Source organism: Onychomys torridus, chromosome 10 (assembly GCF_903995425.1).
Source record: "Onychomys torridus chromosome 10, mOncTor1.1, whole genome shotgun sequence".
NCBI lineage: Eukaryota > Metazoa > Chordata > Mammalia > Rodentia > Cricetidae > Onychomys > Onychomys torridus.
Window position 1 is genome coordinate 18,669,815 of NC_050452.1, and position 18,961 is coordinate 18,688,775.

Sequence of the window (18,961 nt, forward strand, 5' to 3'; positions counted from 1 at the left end):
AAATTCCTTTGCTTCAGGACCCCGAGAAACTGGCGCCAATCGGGGATGCAGGATGTTGTATGTAGTCTTGAGCCTTAAGATGGAACCTTCTAGAGCTCCTTCCTGCCCACTCTGTAGCCCAGTGGAGCCAGAATGCTCTGTGAAGGACCTGCTGATTGAAGTCAGTGTGACTTGCTCTTGATTTTTGTCTTCTAGCAGAGCTGCCGGGACAGCCTGAAGCTTCTGGGACAGAGGGAGACTGGAAATGCAAATACCTCTGGGAGGCTGCTGGAGTCCACAGAGTTTGAATGTGTGGAAATAGTGGCTTTCACAAGGAACATTTCTCTAGCTGCAGAGGAAATTAGGCAAGCAGTTTATGTAGGAGAAGCAGAAGCAAGTGGAAAGTGATTTGCCTTCTTTTCCTCTTTCTCTCCTGGGAGGAGGATGATCCTGCAAGAACTGGCCAGGAGGGTGTAGTCCGTTCTTCCCTATTTCTGGAGATCCCACCCTCTGCCTGCTGCCCATCAGAGTTTCTGTTTTGCAGGTTGCCAGCTTATGGGAGGGGATGGAGGTCACAGGCACCCACCAGGGCTCAGACTTACAGGGAGATGGCAGCACCCTGAGATCTTCCAGGGTCACCTCCATCATCAGCACTTGAGTTGGACCAGGGTGAACACCCTGACAAAAGCACAGGGCCTGAAGCGAGTGCCATTTTCCTCCCAGGCAGAGTGAAGGGTCTGTCACAAACCACGGAAGTTGCTGCAGTCTTTGAATAGTGCAGGTATCCATTAGGATACACGCAGTAGCCCAGGATGGCTTGCTGGGAATCTCACTGAGAGGGCGTGGTTTACTCTGGGAGGAAACTCAGGCTTTACAGGTACAGGTACCTCCTGCACCATGCACCATGCTAGACACTGGGGAACCCCAAGGAGCAAGGCTAACAGCTACCTATCAGCATTGCCTCACAGAGCTTGCTACATGGATGGGAGCACTCCTTGTTTGTGTAATCCAGTGTGGATGGCAGCCAGAGCCATAGCCAAATCCAGCTTATTGAATACCCAGTATGTTTGCAACCAAGAGGCTGAATTTTTTGTTCTAATTAATTTTAATTAAGTTTAAATAGCCACAGATGGTTTGTGTCTGTGGCACAGCATTGTTATAACAGAATCTCTATGTTGGAAGGAAATAAATATTCTTCCCTGTCATTCTGGCATCCCATGTTACGGTGGTTGGATGGATAGCATCCATATCTTCCAGCATGTAGTCAAGAAATAGGATTGCTGTTTGCTTCTGCCAGGCACCGAGTTTCTAGGCTCTTTGTATTTTATCTTCCTGTGGCCTCTGAGCACCCACAAGGGGCATGTATGTACCTTGCATGTACTAGTGACTAATTGTTAGGGTGAGAATCTTTCACCTCCCTCCGCTTTGATGCTTAACATAATCCTGCTGACATTGTCGTGTGTCAGGCTGTCCACTGCATCCTTGGAGTGATAAAAGGTGTGGCTCCCACTACACGGGGAGCTCAGGCGTGATCCTCTTCTCCCTAAGGAACGAGGTGTAATAACTCCCTTGTCATGAGTTATTGTCATCATTGCCACGACAATGTTACAGTTTCCTCTGGGCCTGTCCCATGCAAATGTCCCTGCTGTGACTGCATCCGTGTCCACAGGGAAGGGTGGGACCCTGCAGATAATACGAGAGCAGGTTCATGCCTGGGCAAGGCTGTGTAAGGAAGGCAGGGTTGTGAGAAGGGCCGTGTGACCACTGCCGGCAGGGGCCAGGCTGCTGGATATTAGGGCAAAATCTGTCTAGTATTGAGTGTGATTTTGTTTGCAGCCACATTTTTTATTACATTATATTGAAAATAACAGAAAAACTGATTCTAGGACATGATTTAGTAAACACAGCAATTTTATTCTGTGTGAAGTTGAAAAGTGTAATTCCTTACAGGGTACAGGGAAGAATTCTGGAGGGCTTTAGTCCCATGCAACTTTGAAAACTAAAGCATGTTTTGACTTGTGTTGGCACATAATTCTTGTACCCATTGATGGGGCACAGAGTGACCTTCTAGTACATATATAAAGTAAGTGTGTAAGGATCAGATTAGGCCTCAGACACCTGTGCTGGGAACTTTCGGACTGCTCTTTACTGGCTCTTCTGAAATGGCCACTTTTATTAGTGTGATTTTTATAGTGTGTTGTCAAGTGTAGGAGAGGACTAACTTATCCTAAGGTAAGATAAAGGCTTGTGTGATTTATTGCAGGATTTCTCAAAGAAATTCTCCTTAAATTTCTGAACCTCACTTCACCCAGGAAGATGAATTCTTGACATCTTATGCTGTGTATCATTTGATACTAAAAACAGTCACTATGGTCTGACAAGTACAGAACCATTGAAGTTTTCCTGCATTGTCTTTCCACCCCAAATACAGCGTCTACTCCATCTGAATGATCAGTGTTATTTTGCTTTCTGTTGCTATGACAAATGTCAGGACTAAAAGCAGATTGAGGAGAGGAAAGGGTTTATTTAGCTTACACATCCTCACCACAGGCGATTGTTAAGAGAAGTTAGGTAAGAACTCAAAGAAGGAATCTGGAGGCAGGGACTGAAGTGTGGCCATGGAGGAGCATTACTCACTGGCTTGCTCTTTGTGGCTCACTCAGCTCCCTTTTTAAAAAAGCTAATTCAGGGCCACATTCCCGGGGTGCTGCCATCCACAGTCGATCGAAGCATCTCACATCAACCCATTAATCAAGAAAACACCCGTAGACTTGCTTTCAGGCCAATCTGATGGAGGCAGTCCCTTAATTGAGGTGCCTCTTCCCAGATGACTCCAGTTTGTGTCAAGTTGGAAAAAAACAATCAGCATGCCCACCTTTGCTTCTCAGAACATTTCCTCCTTCATCTGTTAGAACTCATTTTCCGCTGTTTGGTTTTCTTTCAGTACTGGGGATTGAACTCAGGGCCACAGCATGATTGGCAAGCAGTCTACCACTAAGCCACATCCCCAGTGCGGTGGTAGCGCACGCCTTTAACCTCAGCACTCGGGAGGCAGAGAAGGCGGATCTCTGTGAGTTCGAGGCCAGCCTGGTCTACAGAGCTAGTCCAGGAAAAGCACAAAACTACACAGAGAAACCCTGTCTCGAAAAACAAAAAAACAAAAAAACCAAAATAAACAAAAGAACCCAGACACACAGCGATGAGCATATCACCTAACTCATTCTCATGTTACAGGTACTATGGGGCATTGCTTCTCATGTAGAAACACAACTATAGTTCTTTACTGTGTTTTTGTTTCGCCAGAACATTCTGTTCTCACCTGCTGCAACTTCCTCACATACAGTATTGAAAGTAGGCTTGGCACCACCCAAGTGAAACAGTTTTGTAGATTCCTGATTCAAAATCATTAATTCTATGTTGGAGAGTCTGCATACTTTCACAATTAAACTAATGAATCCTAATGAGAGGCATCACATTATAAGGAGTGTAAACTAGAAAACAGGAACTTGATTAACTCAAATGATACTCTTTCTCCTCTAATTAAAAGTAACTAGAGATATTATTAATACCTTATACCACCTCAGTGCTGATATACTGTTTTTGTTTTTGTTTTTTTTTCTTTCTGGTTACCGTAAAGGACATTATCCTGCCAATCAAGGATGCCTATTTTGGGAAAATAACTTGTCCCAGCTGAGCCTTAGCAGTCTGCATTTGTAAGTGGGTACAATAAATCATTATAGATAGGTTCTAGCCTGGTGCAACTCAACAAAGGCTAGTGTTTCTCTTTTTTATTCTCATCTCTAGGTATGTCTAGTGATTTGTCTCACTAATTGTAGAATAGAAAACATGTAACAATGATATGTTGGTGCTACTTGTGGTCAGCTCTAATATTTAGCATTTCATCTGTTTTGAGCTAGTCAGTCTCTAGGTCAGGTCTTCAGTTTCAATGTCAAGCCCAGATATAGGCAGCAGTCATAGGTCACTCTGCCTCTTCTTCCCTGTCATAAAGAGAACAAGCCTTAGGAGCCTGCCCACTGGCTATAATCTCAGCTTTGAACTATCCCAGCTTTCTCACTATGAGCTGACAATAGGCCCCAGAAAGCAGGAGACAGTTATGTCTTCAACCTCTTGAGAACAGAGATGCCAAGTGGCCCACAGATAGAGTAGGTTAAGAGTCACCTGGCCTTACCCCAACACTGGTCAAGCCATTCTGTGAACAGAGCCTGTCTCCATTCATGATTCAGGGCCTGGTGCTCCCGGAAGGGAGCAGCCTTGCTGGGGACTTTCACGTCCCGAGGGCAGTAGTGTAGGACTATGTCAAGCTTGGGAGATAGGATCGGCCTGCTGTGGGTCTGTCATGGATCAGGGCTCTTCCTCTAGGGCCCCATTTACCTAAATTGTTTCCTGCCTACAGTGACATGCATGTTGAAAACATTTAAAAACTGTCGTAGGGACTTTTCAGACTCAATACGTTTAAGGAAAGCTGCGTTAAGTAAGTCCTAGTCCATTCTCCTCAGGTCTTCACAGGGACAAGAGTGCATGACTTTTCCCGAGACTTTTGGCCTCATTCCTCTTTTTGGTATTGTGCATTATGAGCTTTAGGAAATGTGGCTTAAGGGTGACTCCCCGTGACCTTGACCAAGGCACTCTTCTTCCCTGGCCTCAGTTTCACTACCTGAAATCAGGGATCACACCCATTTCCACCCGTACTCCAGGGCCTGTGCCACCCAGAACAGCCCAGCAGCTTCGGTACAGGCCAGGGCCTTATCTTTGGCTGGGATGCTGAGAGATGCTTCTGCAGCTGAGCAGTAGCCGCCTCTTCTGGTCTTGCTCAGTACCACTGAGGCCAGCAGGCCTGGCAAACATACCCACTCCAAGCTATGACCTGGCTTACTTGAGCACAGTAGTCCAAGTCCAAGCTGCAAAGGCCCCTCTGCCTAAAATTTCTTCACCATCTTTCTTTGTCCAAGTCATTCTTATTTTTCAGATTAAGTACATCCTTAGTGACTTCCAGGCTTCTGAATTGGTCACTTCTTTTTAAGGAAAAGATTTGAGCTGGCAGTGGTGGCACACACCTTTAATCCCAGTACTCAGGAGGCAGAGACGGGCAGATCTATCTCTGTGGGTTCAAGGCTAGCTTGGTCTACAGAGTGAGTTCCAGGACAGCCAAGGCTACACAAAAGAAACCCTGTCTTGAAAAACTGAAAGAGAGAGAGAGAGAGAGAGAGAGAGAGAGAGAGAGAGAGAGAGAGAGTTTGAAGATGACATTTACTTTCTTTGTTTCTTTAGAGTGTGTGTGTGTCAAAGGACAGCTTTCAAGAGCTGTCCTCTTCTCTATTAAGTGGGTCCCTCCTCCACCTTGCTGGCCTATACTCTTTATAGAAGACATAAGAGATAGTTTTTGCATTTTTGTTTTCTGTTGTGTGTTTTGAGGCTCTGTTACCAGGCATATACATGTTCAGGATTGTTAGATTTTCTAGGAGTGCTGACTACTTGTTCATTATGTGATGCTCCTCCTAAACTCCCAATAACTGGCCTTACTCTGGAGTCAGCTCTGTATGACATTAACATAGTGACTCCTGCTTTCCATTTATGTTTTTTTTCAAATTAACATCTTACTTCTTTCTCTCTTTTTGAGAGTTCATGCTTTTAATAACAAATGGAGGGTACAGCAAAAATGAGCATGCTGACATGATGGGGCTGAATTAACTGTCCTCAAAAGTCTAATACATTTCTGTGATGTTCTGCAGCTTCTGATGTTCTGATGTATAGGCTTTTATTAGTTTAAGGTCAACAATTTTCTTTAAAATTTTTTTTAACATTTCCCTTTTTATCATTTATTTATTCACAACTATATAATATAAACATAATACGTACTTTGATCACATTTCCCTCATTATCTTCCTGTCCTTCTCACTCCCCAAACCTTTCTTCCAAACAGGCCCTCTTCTCCTCGTTTCCTGTCCTTGTTCCGTGTGTGCAGGGGCCACTGTGTTTCATAGAGATGCTCTCAGGACATAGGTGGGGATTATGTCCCCACGGAGGGACGTGACTCCTCCTCTCCTAGCAATCATTAATTGCCTATGGCTCCTCAGGGAGAGATGGGCCTTATGAGGCCCTCCTGGCTCCAGATGTTAGGTTGAGGGCCCGGTCGGTCTTGTGCGGGTTTAGCACAGCTTCTCTAAGTGTGTGGGTGCAACAGGCCCATCACTCCAGAAGAGCGTTCCATGGCACTTCTCTCTATCCTCAGGTTCTCTTTGTGCCTCCTCTTCTAGGGTGTTCACTGAGGGGTGATTTAGATATTCCATTCAAGGCCCAAAACAAAACAGTCAATACTTTCTAGTGGTTTGACCAGTGATGAATGTCTGCCTTTGTTTCCACCCACTGCAAAGTGGGGTCTCTGAAGGAGACTGAAAGCAGCATTACTCTATAGGTGTAAACAAAACCTGTGGGTATAAACACATCCATCAGGTAAAATACAAGTTCTTCACTAGGGCCTGTGACCTCCCTAGCCATTGGCTATTGACCAGGCATCTACCTCCTCTAGTGGAAGAGGCCTTAAACCCAACCAGAAAGTAATTGGTTATCACCGTAACAGTCATGTCACTATTCAGTTGGCACATCTTGCTTGGCAGGTTGGTATTGCAGTAGTACATGGGTCCACAGCTGGGTAAAACCATTAGTGACTTTTCTCACCTAACATTCTACATGGTACTTTCCAGCACTATGAAATAGCCCATGGGGAGGAAGCTGTCACCTGAGTTCTACCTTAATTTCTCTGTGTCCTATAGACAAATTATGTTGTGTCTTTAGCAATAGTGTCTTACCATCTAGTTCTGGTGGGTAACCAAAAGCAATGGGATTAACCTATATTGTTTTGGGGTGGGGGGCTTTGGGGCTTCCCTAGAACCCTGTTCCTGGCACTGAGATTTTCATGTGACAATTGATGGCTTCTGGGAGCAGCAGTGTATGCTCCATACTTTTGTTCAATCAAAAATATTTTTCTTTCTTCCTCCCTCCCTCCCTCCCTCCCTCCCTCCCTTCTTCTCCATTTTTTTTTTAACTTTTAACCTGTATGTTATGTCTAAAGTTAAGGTCCTATGGACAATCTGTAGACAAGTCTTAGTTAGGATTCATTCTGATACTGTCTTTTATTTATTTAATAATAATAATATTATTATTATTTTGAGACAGGGTCTCATTATGTAGCTCTAGCTGTCCTGAAATTCACTCTAGACCAGGTTGGCCTTAAACTCACAGAGATGCACCTGCCTCTGCCTCTCAAGTGCTGGGATTAAAAGCGTGTGCCACTGTGCCCAGCTAGTGCCTGTCTTTTAATTGATATGTTTTGTTTACTGGCACTTAACATGATTGCTGATATAGGTTGATTAGCATTTCCTACATATGCCCCTGTTTTCTTATTATCCCCTTTCTTTGTTCCTTTTTCTTTTTGTCTTCCTTTCTATTTGGCACCTCTGGTTTTGATTATCTTCTATGCATCCATTATTCATTCTTTTTTTTTTTTTTAAGATTTATTTTTTATGTATACTGCATTCTGCCTACATGCCAGAAGAGGGCACCATATCGAATTATAGATGGTTGTGAGCCACCATGTGGTTGCTGGGAATTGAACTCAGGACCTCTGGAAGAGCAGCCAGTGCTCTTAACCTCTGAGCCATCGCTCCATCCCTCCATTATTCATTCTTTTTGCTGCCTGTTTTTCAAAAGTTGTCTGAGATGCACTTGGTCTGTGGATTCTGACTGGTTGCTGGCTTCTGTCTGTGCAGTGTTAAAGTTGACTCTGGACACCTAACTCAGCCTTGCAGTCATTGGTAAAACTTTGGCATTGATCTGTTGTCCTCTTGCATCTCCATTACTGGCCTTGGGTCCTGAGATGTCAACAGCCTGTTGGGCTGTTCAGAGTCAGTGGGATGAAACTCACCCATGCTATAGGACCTCATTATACCACTATACTCTGATAGGAATAATAACAATTGCTTAAGTTATAAAATAAAAGTCCCAATCCTTGAGTTACAGCTGCTCCCCTATACCCACTGCTCCAACACCTAGCTTCTTATTTTCAAGGGGCTGCTCCCACCTTCTCTGTCTCATGGCCCTTCTCTCTGCTTTTCTCACGCCAGGCCACTGCCCACTTCAGGATGAGTCCTTAGATGAAAGCCTGAATGCCAGGACAAGGAGAGGCCTCTGCTGGAGACCCCAGGGTGAGTGCTGCTGCATTCATCCCTCTCCAAAGATGAGAAGGAGCTTCCAAAAGAAAAGTCAGGAGCTAGGGTCCAGATCATCACCTTATGCAGGACCCATCTTGGAGCCAGGGAGTTCAGGACACTGGGAGGACACACATCACTGGATACCATTATTATGAGGGGGTGTCCGGGAAGCCTGCAACCAGCTCAGCTCCCTCCCTCTAACCTCATAGTCTGATGGGGAGAGTCCAGCACTTAACACCCAGTACCAGGAGTGCCCAGACACCAACTTACTTAGAAACAGACTGGGCTTTGAGGAAGCTTAAAACACTGGGTACTGTGACTTCTGTTTTAGCAGCCAGTGCAGTGTGGGAAAAGTTAGGGGGCAAGCAGAGCTCTTATAGTGAGACTGTGTGGGAATTAGGTATGGTTTAGTAGACATCTGAAGAAATGGATTGGGAACAGGACTGTCATGATGGAGAGAATGGTTTTACCTGCAGAAGAGCCAACCTTGCACTTCATGGTCCCTGAGATTGTGAGGTTGAACTCATAAGAAGGTCTGCTTTATGTTTGTATTCTGTGATATTATAAATTAAATTAAATGTTTAAAAAATGGAGGCAAGACAAGCCCATTTGAACTCATTTGCATCCACAGTCACAAGCTAAATCAGCAGGAGCAACATGAAAGGCTTCCATTTTAGTGCGGAGCTGATCAATCATCAAGGCCTCTTGACAGTCTGCTTTTGGGACCAACCAACCTGGAAGAGATGCAAACTCTCAAGGTCTAAGCTCCTGTCCCAGGATATGCTTGCCTCACATTGCCCTGTCCTGTAGAGAGTGTAGGTTTATGACTCTCCTCTCACAGATTTTGATATAAAACACAATGGCTGCTTAGGGGTATGTATGTGGTGGGGACAGTTTTAACACAATCTAGCCATCTTGCTGTTGGCTTAGGGAATGTGTCTCAGGGTCTTCTTTCCTTTGCCTAGCATCTGAACAGATCTACAAACGCTTTAGAATATTCGTCACCTCAAAATTTGGTAACAGTATCAGTGGATATAAATGCACAACTGCCTTCCTGTGAGGTGTTATAAAATTAAGATTAAAAACTAGCTTATGATGCTTGCAGAAGTGGGAATTTATGAGGGGTAGTAGGGAGTCCCTGGAAGGGCTAGAGAAGGGCTGTACCCCATCTGTGGGTGGGGATGAGGGTGGTACCATGAAAGGAGGAGGCCTGAAAGGGGAATGAAACTGGGGAGCCCTGAAACCACACACCCTTCTTCCTCGGGGACTGGTCCTCCCTCTGCCCACAGAAAGCTATGGGGATAATGTCAGCGAGGAAGCTCGGGCAGGCCCTAGGGAAGCCGCAGAGTGAGATAGCATTGGTCAAGTACACAGCAAAGAGGCAGATGACCATTAACGCTGTTTGTGGGTCTGCAATATCACATGGCTGTGCCAAGCTCAGGGCAGTGGGGTGTCCCCACTTGGCATGTGCATGGGAGGGCCTGAGGGAGTGTCAAAAGCTCACCTTTGGGCACAGGGAGTGGCAGAGTGGAGAGAGAAAAGGCTTGGTACTGACTCCTGAAGTTAGATCACAATAAAAATAAAACAACAACCCTAAACCTTTGGACAAGTCACACTCTCTACCTCATATCTAGTTAGTTTGAGAAAACATGGGAAAGAAGAAGTGAAATTTGTGAACTATACTGAGATCCATGCAGTTTACTTCAGGGGACAGTTTTGGTACCAAATTATCCCTATTATGCAAATTTCCTCCCCTCATGGCTGGTTCCCAGTTGTGCCTGGGGACCATGGTAGGCACATCTGCTTCCCTTGGTGCCGATTCACTAGTCTCTAGGGCCTATCTGCTCTGTCCTTGGCTGTGTGCCTGCTGCTAAAGGAAGCACAGGCCAGGGGCTCATGGCTGTACAAGGGCCCGTCAGACTGGTTTTTTGAGGTGGTGCTTGGAGCATCCTGCCATAAGCAGCCCTCTCCCCAGACACTGGCAGAGTCTGTAGTCATTGGAGAGGGAGTCAGAGGTCGAAGGATGTCTACTTCACTCCTGCTCTTGGCCTGTCAAAAACAGAAAAAGCCAGGAGACAATCACATCCAGTGAGGCTCTCCTTTTTAAAAAAAAAATCTGGCTGAGAACTTGGCACTAGCTGAGATTTGGTACCATGTTGCTGGAGCCCTTGTCTTCTCTGTTAGTTGCCTTCCTGAGGTTGGAGCCTATCTCTGCCCACATGATCTCTTCTTATTACCTATCTACCTTCAATGTCATTTGGGGCATCCTAGACATCTGGCTCAGAGGCTTTCCTCAGTGCATTCCCCATTTGCTCTTCTTCAGACTTGTAATTTGGTCTCTCTCTCTCTCTCTCTCTCTCTCTCTCTCTCTCTCTCTCTCTTTTGAAGATGAAAACTGGGGATGCCTGCTCAACTGGCTTTCTTTCCTTCATGGATGATTATTTTCATTTCCTTTGCCTGCTCTTTCTGTTCCTCTCCCCAGTCCCAGAGCTGTTTTCTATTCCATAGGAGCATCCCCAGCACTGTTCACAGCCTCCATTACAGTCCGGGGTGGGCAGTGCTGCTGCCCAGAAGATGTTCCCCAGCTGTCATAATTAAACAAGACCTGGCTATTTCTGGCTGTACCCATGTTCTTTTTTTCTGTTGGCTCTGTGAGTCAGGATCCCGGCCCTATGCCACTTGCCCTGTTGCTCTGGGGAAGGTCTCAGGGATAGTGACTCAGTGCGGGCAAGACTGAGAAACAGATGTAACATGCAACCTGGGGTGAATATGGTGAGGACCAGGCTGAGGGCTGCTTTGAAGGCACGTTTCTAGATACAGGTGTTCTCCTCCCTCTCTGGGAGTAGCACTGTGGCTCAAGAGTATCGGATTTTTACCCATTTTTCCTAAAAGGAACATCCCAGATGAAGCAGGAGCCAGGTGGAGAAGGGGCCAGTGTCAGGGCCAGGGCCTGCAGCCATATCTGCCTCTGCCCAGCACCTTCTTTCCCAGGTGAGACCTGGTGTGTTGTCTTTCATCTGTCCAATGGGACATGACCCGGCACCTCCTAGGGCAATTGTGAAGACTGGTGTAATGAGAACTTATCAGTGTGGCTGGGGTTCCAAGGGAGGAGAGGCTGGCTGCTTCCTGACAGTGTATACAAATGTCAGGCAAAGTAGGAATATTTGAATGACCCAGCCCATTTCTCACAGTTTGTTAGATATTAATGACTTCAGCTTTAGTGATGAGGAAAGGGGCCTCTGAAAGCTTAGGCCATGTGTCCACTTTCACACATCTTTAGCCTATAGTCCAGACATTCAAACACAGGCTTGGTTGCCTCCGGAATCCTGTTCTTAATGACCAGACCATACTCTTGGGGGCATGCCCAGAGGGATGCCTTCTGAGAAAAAAACCACCTCAGCTTTCCAGCTGAAGACACCTTATTCCACTTTGAAACTTCAGCAGAATCACTGACGATCTGTGGGTAGGGACAGTAACTTGGTCAGGTGCCCATTCTCACAAATCCCTTTGGAAACCCCTTAAAGGTTGGACTGCAGTAAGGAGGCTCGGGAAGCAGGTGGGCAGTCAGTCACAGAGACCACATTGTTTTACACAGAATCATCAGGGGAACCCATGATAGCTGGCACGTGGCCTTCTGTCCCTGTCAGACACACATGCCAGGCAGAATGACAGAGCCCTCCACTAGGGGAATGCTGAGGTGCCGAGACGCGGGTCTCCCATCCTGCCTGCTCTTGCGGGATGGTCACACTTTGAAGCCTGGCTTTTTGTGCAGAATAGACATTTTGATTTCACACCTGATTCTTCTTTCTGTGTCTAAACTGCTTCAAACCCATGGGGGAAGACATTGTTCCTTTATCCAGACAACTGTGGATCCAGGCTTAGAAGAGTCAAGGCTATAACTGGTCCTCAGTGAACTAGGATTGACTGGTTATCTGCTTAGCATGCTGGAGGGCTGGCCCCATACCTCATGGCTGGGGATGGGAGGATTGTCCTGTGAATTCCTCCAGCTCCAGAATGTTCAGTAAGTGACCCTTAGAAGCTACAGCTGAACAATATGGGGAGGGGGTAGGGTGGGATCTGAGATGCTTCTGAGAAACCAATTCTAGGACACATGGGAGTCTTGACACCCAGCTGGGCTGTGGTTGACGAATTTGGAGCTGGACCTCTTGTGTGCTAATCCCAGGGCTGGTTTACTAAGGGGTGGAGGTTACTAGTGGACGAGAGAAGCCAAAGGGTGCTGTTCTAGGGGCCATGGGAATCCCTTTTGGTTTGGTGAGAGGTGGTATGTGTGCTGGGTGGAGGAGAGTGGCCTGGGAAAAGACAGAAGAGGAGGACGTATGTGGCAACACCAACATTTGACCCCACCTCTGCATGGGTCTGTGCCAGCTGCTTGCTGCTTTAGGTTCTGGTGCAGAGGAAGAGCCAGAAGTTTCCATGGAGGAACATGGAGTTCCTACTCTGTTTGTCGGAGAACTTCCTCTGAGTCTCACTAATTGCTCAATGCTGTATCTCTTTTGCTCCTAGCTCTGTGTCTTAGTTGAAGCCATGGGAAAAGGCAACATTCAGAAAGAGTCAAAGTTTTTTGTTTCTTTCTTTTTTATGAAACAGGGTGTTAGGTATCAAGGCTCCCTTGAGTCCCTATGGAGTCAAAGAACACCTTCAACTCCCGATCCTCCTGCCTCTACCTCCAGAATACTGGGAGTATAGGTATGTGTCACCATGTCCAGTTTATGGGGACTGAGCTCCAAGATTTTGTGCTTGCTAGGGGGAGCACTCTACCAGCTGATCCATATCCCCCAGTGCACAGAGTTTTGTGTCTTGAGAATCTGAAGAGGTTTGAAGAATGCAAGGAGGTTTTAACCAGAGAGTCACAGGGCATCTGCATCATTTTATGCTGATCAAAAATATGACTGAGAAACACTGGAAATGGGGTCGTAAGGGGCCTTGGCTCCCTAGCCCTTCAGTGCTGATTTCAGGCTCACACCAAAATTAGAGTCCAGTGTTTACATTTACATGCTCCTTAGAAGTGAAGCCTGTAGCAGTTTCCTAGCAAGCTCTTCAGAAGAGAGGCAGGTGAATGAATGAGAAAGCCTCGCTCCACAGGGTCAGAGAGTCAGGCTGAGAAGGGTTCTGGTGCTTATTTCAAATGGAAAGGACGCGAGAGCTGTCATTCTGTCTGGAGTTTTCGGATGCCCCTCTTGGAACACCACCTTCACCATGATGTCTCTACAGCAGCCTTCTGCATGGGCGGGGCTTCTTTTATGCCTGTGTGGGCTTCACTGGATAGGGCAGACAGAGTGTTTGTAGAATTTATTTGTTCTATCACTACAGAAGAAGCACAAAATGTGTACAAAAGGGTACTCTATGCCTCCAGTGGGAATCACTTGTTCACAGCTAGACAGAAATGGTTTAACATGATGGAGCCAGGGCTGCAGAGGTGACTCCATTGTCTCACAGTCCTCTGCATGCACTTGCCAGCGAGGACGTAAACGGCTGCAGCTACAGTGGTACATGGAGATTTGACCTCAACAATCACCACACACAACATTAGAAAAAAGTGTATTAGAAAGGACTTGGAACAATATTGCATATTCATATCTGGTTACACTTGTTCACAGTGAGTGCTGTAGCTCCAGATGCGAGTGTGCTTCTTGCTTTTTGATGCCTGTACATCTCAAGTCTAATCGTGGCTCACTTTAAAGTAAAAAAAAAGAGAAAAGAAAAAAACCGGGATGTTAAATGTGGGAGATCTGGGTTTCAGAGTTTATCCATTCTTATTGCTGGAACTGAAGAAGAGAAAAATAGATGATATGTCATGATATGTCTACACAAATTCAGTTCATTTCAAGTTTGTTTTGGCAAGATGAGGTTACAAGAATAAAAAAACAAACAAAAGAAAAGAGCGCAAAATATAACATAAAACACTCCATCCCCCGTCTCCGTAACAAGTGCCTCTGCTTCTCAATGAAGACTCTAATGTTTTATGTGGTTGACTCTAAATTGGAAACAGAACGTGCTGGTATCTGAAGCAACTTGTGCTGGGACATGTCCTGGGTGATAATGCAATGGTAACACAGTGATGCTCCTGACTCTCATTGGGACACACACACACACACACACACACACACACACACACACACACACATTACAGAAGAGACCTGGGACAGGAAGCTGGGGTAACAGGGACATGTCCTGGGTGATAATGCAATGGTAACACAGTGATGCTCCTGACTCTCATGGACACACACACACACACACACACACACACACACACACACACACATCACAGAAGAGACCTGGGACAGGAAGCTGGGGTAACAGGGAGGAGAGGGAATGAGAAATGGTGATTGCCAGCGGTCACTAACAGGTCAGCCTGCTCTTAGGAACCCTCCTGCCTCTGATGGCTACTTAAAAGACAACATGAGGGCATGGAGTCTCAGCACACTTCGTCACACAGCAATACTGAAGACACATACCATACAACAGAACAAACCACAGAACAAAAAGTGAGGTCATGCAAAACCCTACTTTACCAGCTAAAGAAAAACATTATCAACCTTTATACAGAATACAGCCACCTTCAAACATAATTTAATTACTTGTGGACATAATATGAAACCTTATCTTAAATACAATAGTTTCAAAAAATGCTGTTACAATATAAAACCACAACAAAAGGTGTGCAAATAGACATTCATATCAGCTAAAAAAGGCAGTGAGAGAGAGGAAGGGCAAAGCATTCCAGAAAACAGCTCCTGAAGCCACTATTTACAATTCTGCTTTAACATCTGAATGCTGGTGGCAGGGGTAGAGTGGGGGTTGGAGCCATCTCCTTTGGACTAGCTGACCCTGTGGCTCTCATGGATAAGGACAAGAGTGAGCAGGAGCTGCCAGCAGACTGGAGGCTTGGGAGGTTGTCATCTGGAGTATATGAATTTGGGTAAGGCCAGCCTTTCTCTGTAACTGCATACTGAACAAAAGCTGTCCACAGCCCTAGTTCCTCAAATTCTCCCTTTACTCAGTGTAAATCATTATAGTTGCAATTTTATTTTCACTTTCAAAATGCCACATTGTTCTGGAAGCAAAGAAACCCACCCTTAAGAGTGATACCTTCTCGAACTTCACTCCTGCAACTGAACTTGGAAGCTCTGGAGGAGCTGTATTCTCAAATGCGCACAGAGAATTCATCCACTTTCCAAACAAGCGCAGCTGGAGGCTGCTGACCGGAAAGGCTTCGAGTGCTTTCCACCAGTTTAAGATTTAGATCCGTGGTTTGCCTCCATGGAACACCTGGGAGATAGTTTTGGATACCAACTAGGATGCTCCTGGCATCTACTGGACGCCGGGGATACTGCTAAGTAAGCTACAGCTCCTAGACCAGTCCCCACCAGTGATGATGAGCCCCATGTGTCAGGAGGGCTGTGACTAAGAACCCTGCCTCACCCTAAAAGCTGCTATAGACAGTCTCCCCTCCATTCTTTGGAATCACCTCAGGGATTTTCTGTGAAGAAGTGTTAGAAACATGGACAGTTATATGCTTTTGTTTCGTTGAGGTGGTGGAGGGTAGTAACCCTAATACTGACTCTTAAGAGAGGCCCATCCTGTTGAGAATCTCCAGCTAACTGACTTAGCTTTAGTGTGGCATTCCTGTCTTGCTGGACCAGATCTCACCCCTACCACCTCACCTGCCTCTTTCCTGTGATATCTGGTGGGCATTCCTCTCTGGGAACTTGCACTGGTCACACTGTCCCCAGGCATTCCAATATCCTAATACCTCTACCTGATAAAGGATGCATGGTCCCTGGCCTGTTTATGTGAAAACACATGCTACTTGGAATTTGTGCTGAAAAGCTTCAGAATATTTTAAAAAATTAGTTGTTTAGAAGCAAGGATATTCTGTGTTTTAGCCACTGAGATCCTAGGCTCATATATTTCCTAAAAATGGTCATTCTGAATAATGATTTTTACAGGCTTTCAAACAAAAATAACGTACAGTGTGAGTAGGGAAAGATGTTTATCTGACTAACATAGCCAGGTCCATAGCCATAATCAGAAGGGATTTATTGGAATGAAGAAGTGTGGCTGGACTTTGGTGGGATAGGTCCCGACAGGTACAGCCAGTCCAGGGAGGAACCCAGACCACCGAGAGTGAGGCTTGAAAGAAAGCTTGGCTTCTGAGGAATTTTACAGTATGAGAAGCTTAAGTCCTCAATTTCAGGACTGGAGTCTAAAATACAACGATGAGCTTTGGGACATTAATGCCATGGGAGTGGCAAGGGAACAGGGCTACCCAAAAGTGTCCACAGGAGCACTGAGCTCATCTCACTGGGGATCAAGCCCCAGGAGGCTGGGTGTGATCAGAAAAGGACTCTGCATGGCTCTCCAATTCCCTTCCCTTCTTTCTCAGAGGAGTCCCCTAGCACAATTTAATCCAAACACCATGTTCCCAAGCAGTATATGACTTAATAGCATCTTTCAAAGTTCAACCTTTGGCCCTGGTCTTCACACAGGCTGCATCCTTGCTTCTCCCCTGATGCCTTATGTCCGGTCCTGTGGCTCACCTGTGGAGCTCCCTGAGATGGCCCCACCCCAGTGGCTATGGTGTTTTGGGGGATTTGGAGAATCCATGGGGCATAAACTCTGCTTAGGGCAAGGTTCACCTTGCTCCTTCTTGGATAATTCTTTTATTCAATTCTCTGAAAATTTAGGCTGCATTTTTTTTTGGGGTGTGGGTGGGTTGGATCAGAAAGCCACTGGTCAGAGAAATCTCAGCTAGCCATCAACAAAACCGTCTAGAAGGGTGGATGTCCTGAATGCTCCCGATGCAAAGCAATCCTGTCTCTAACTTTAAAAACTTGTCATCTATCGCAAATCAAATCCCAAACAACCAACAACTTAAAGGGACAAATGCTGCCTGCAAATCTACACCCAACATTGTCCATTGTGGGTCCAGCTGCCAGGAAGGAGGCATAGGCAGCTATATTTGTGCTTCTGTGGGGCCTGGCTGGATTTAGTTCAGGTGGTAGCGATGCTCTCCCCGTGTGATATGGGATGAGAACTCGTACCTGTCCCGGCTGTGATAACCACACATGTTACACTCAAAAGGCTCCCGGAAGCCATGGCAGCCCATGTGGATGGTGTACATGACATGATCCAGGAAGAGCACACGGCAGTGTTCGCACTTGTAGACCTTCAGCTGCTCGCCACTCGTGCTGACCACGCGGATGGCATCCTGCGAGTTCTCTGAGGCCGCCCTCAGCACCTCATAGGCACGCTGCTCCTCCTTGAGGGCCAGCCCGTTGTGCACATGTGGGGTGATGTGGTTGGTCAGGTAGATGAGGCCACTGCGCTGCTCCTCTGCGTTGCTCTCGGTGTCCGTGGAGTCTTGGCAGCTGTTGCTCGGGGAGGCCTCCCGCTCCGATGACACAGACTTGGCCTTGGACAGCAGCAGCAAGTTCTCCACGGCACTGTCCTGCGCCGAGTGGTTGGACCGTGGGGGGCCATCTGCGGGGGGCTTGTGCAGCTGGTACATGGAGCTGATGACAGGCACCACCTCAGAGCTGCCAGGGGGTGTCTGCACCAGCGGGCGCAGGGACTCAGCCCCCAGGTAATTGATGGCATTGTTGATGGCCTGGTCCATCACATGGGATGTCATCATCTCGTCCTTCTCATAGCTGGCACTGTCATAGGGCATGTCTGACAGGCACTTGTCTCCTGTAGGAAGTAGGTGACCATTAGTAAAATCTGTACCCGGGGGTTGGACGTGTCCCTACTGTCACAGCAGACAGGACACATTTGCCCAGGCGTAGGACAGAAAAAGGGATCATCCTGCCCAGGGTGGTACTATAATATGTGCTTTGAGAAATCCTATTTACCCACGAATAAGGAAACTAAAGGTCGTCCATGTCAGCTAAAACTGTGCATGTTTCACAGGGCTAACCCCCATCTTTCATTAAGTAAGGTAAAATTAACACTGTTATATTGAATTTAAATATTTTAAAAAAGTTTTCTAAATGTATACTATTTAATTTATCCTAAAGTTATTTAATTAAAATACACAGCCATGAATGAATTCATCTAATAAATTTAAGATACTATATTACATTTATCATTTTAATATAGAAAAACATGTACTCAAAAACATGATTACATATTACTTATAATAAGCTAAATATTTCTTAGTAAATATTTCAAAAGTGGATGAACTCCAGTGCATGATGAAAGCAGAATGGATACATTGACACAACTGTATGCACCCTCGCTTCATAGTTAGCAGTGGTGATGAGCTCAGCAGAAACTGGAAGTGGGAAACAGAAAATCTGTTGGAGTAGGCGGGGAGGTAGGCACCGTTCACTTACTATTTACAAACATGCCTAATACTAAAGATGAACAAAACTGAGAATTCATTGGTGACTTGTTGTAGGATAGAGTGCTTGTTTAACTATGTAAAGATGTGTTGCTGTTTTACCTTGCCTGCCTGAGGCACCCAATTAGTCTAATAAAAAGCTGAATGGTCAATAGTTGGGCAGGGGAAGGTTAGATGGTGCTGGCAGGCGGAAAGAAAGACCCCAGCTGGGGGCCGGCCAGCCAGCCAGACACGGAGGAGGCCAAATCGCAGGATGGACAGCACATAGATGAAGTAAACGAGCCATGGGGCAGCACATAGATTAATAGAAATGGGTTAATTTAAGTTAAAAAAGCTAGCAAGAAACAAGCCTAAGCTAAGGCTGAACATTCGTAATTAATAATAAGTC

At 46.0% G+C, this 18,961-nt stretch overlaps 1 protein-coding gene across 10 annotated transcripts in view; it reads right to left on the reverse strand.

The window, feature by feature from the left end:
* Positions 1-14,677: 14,677 nt before the first annotated feature.
* Ikzf1 (IKAROS family zinc finger 1) overlaps positions 14,678-18,961 on the reverse strand; it is a 94,238-nt gene continuing 89,954 nt past the window's right edge. For 5 of the 10 annotated variants that reach the window (XM_036201234.1, XM_036201233.1, XM_036201232.1 and 2 more), the window contains one exon: positions 14,679-17,921. In XM_036201234.1, the coding sequence (XP_036057127.1) occupies positions 17,218-17,921 (704 nt within the window). In that variant the 3' untranslated portion in view covers positions 14,679-17,217. Of the gene's footprint in view, positions 17,922-18,961 lie in introns of all 10 variants that reach the window. The other 5 variants (XM_036201227.1, XM_036201225.1, XM_036201229.1 and 2 more) reach the window with 2 other exon arrangements.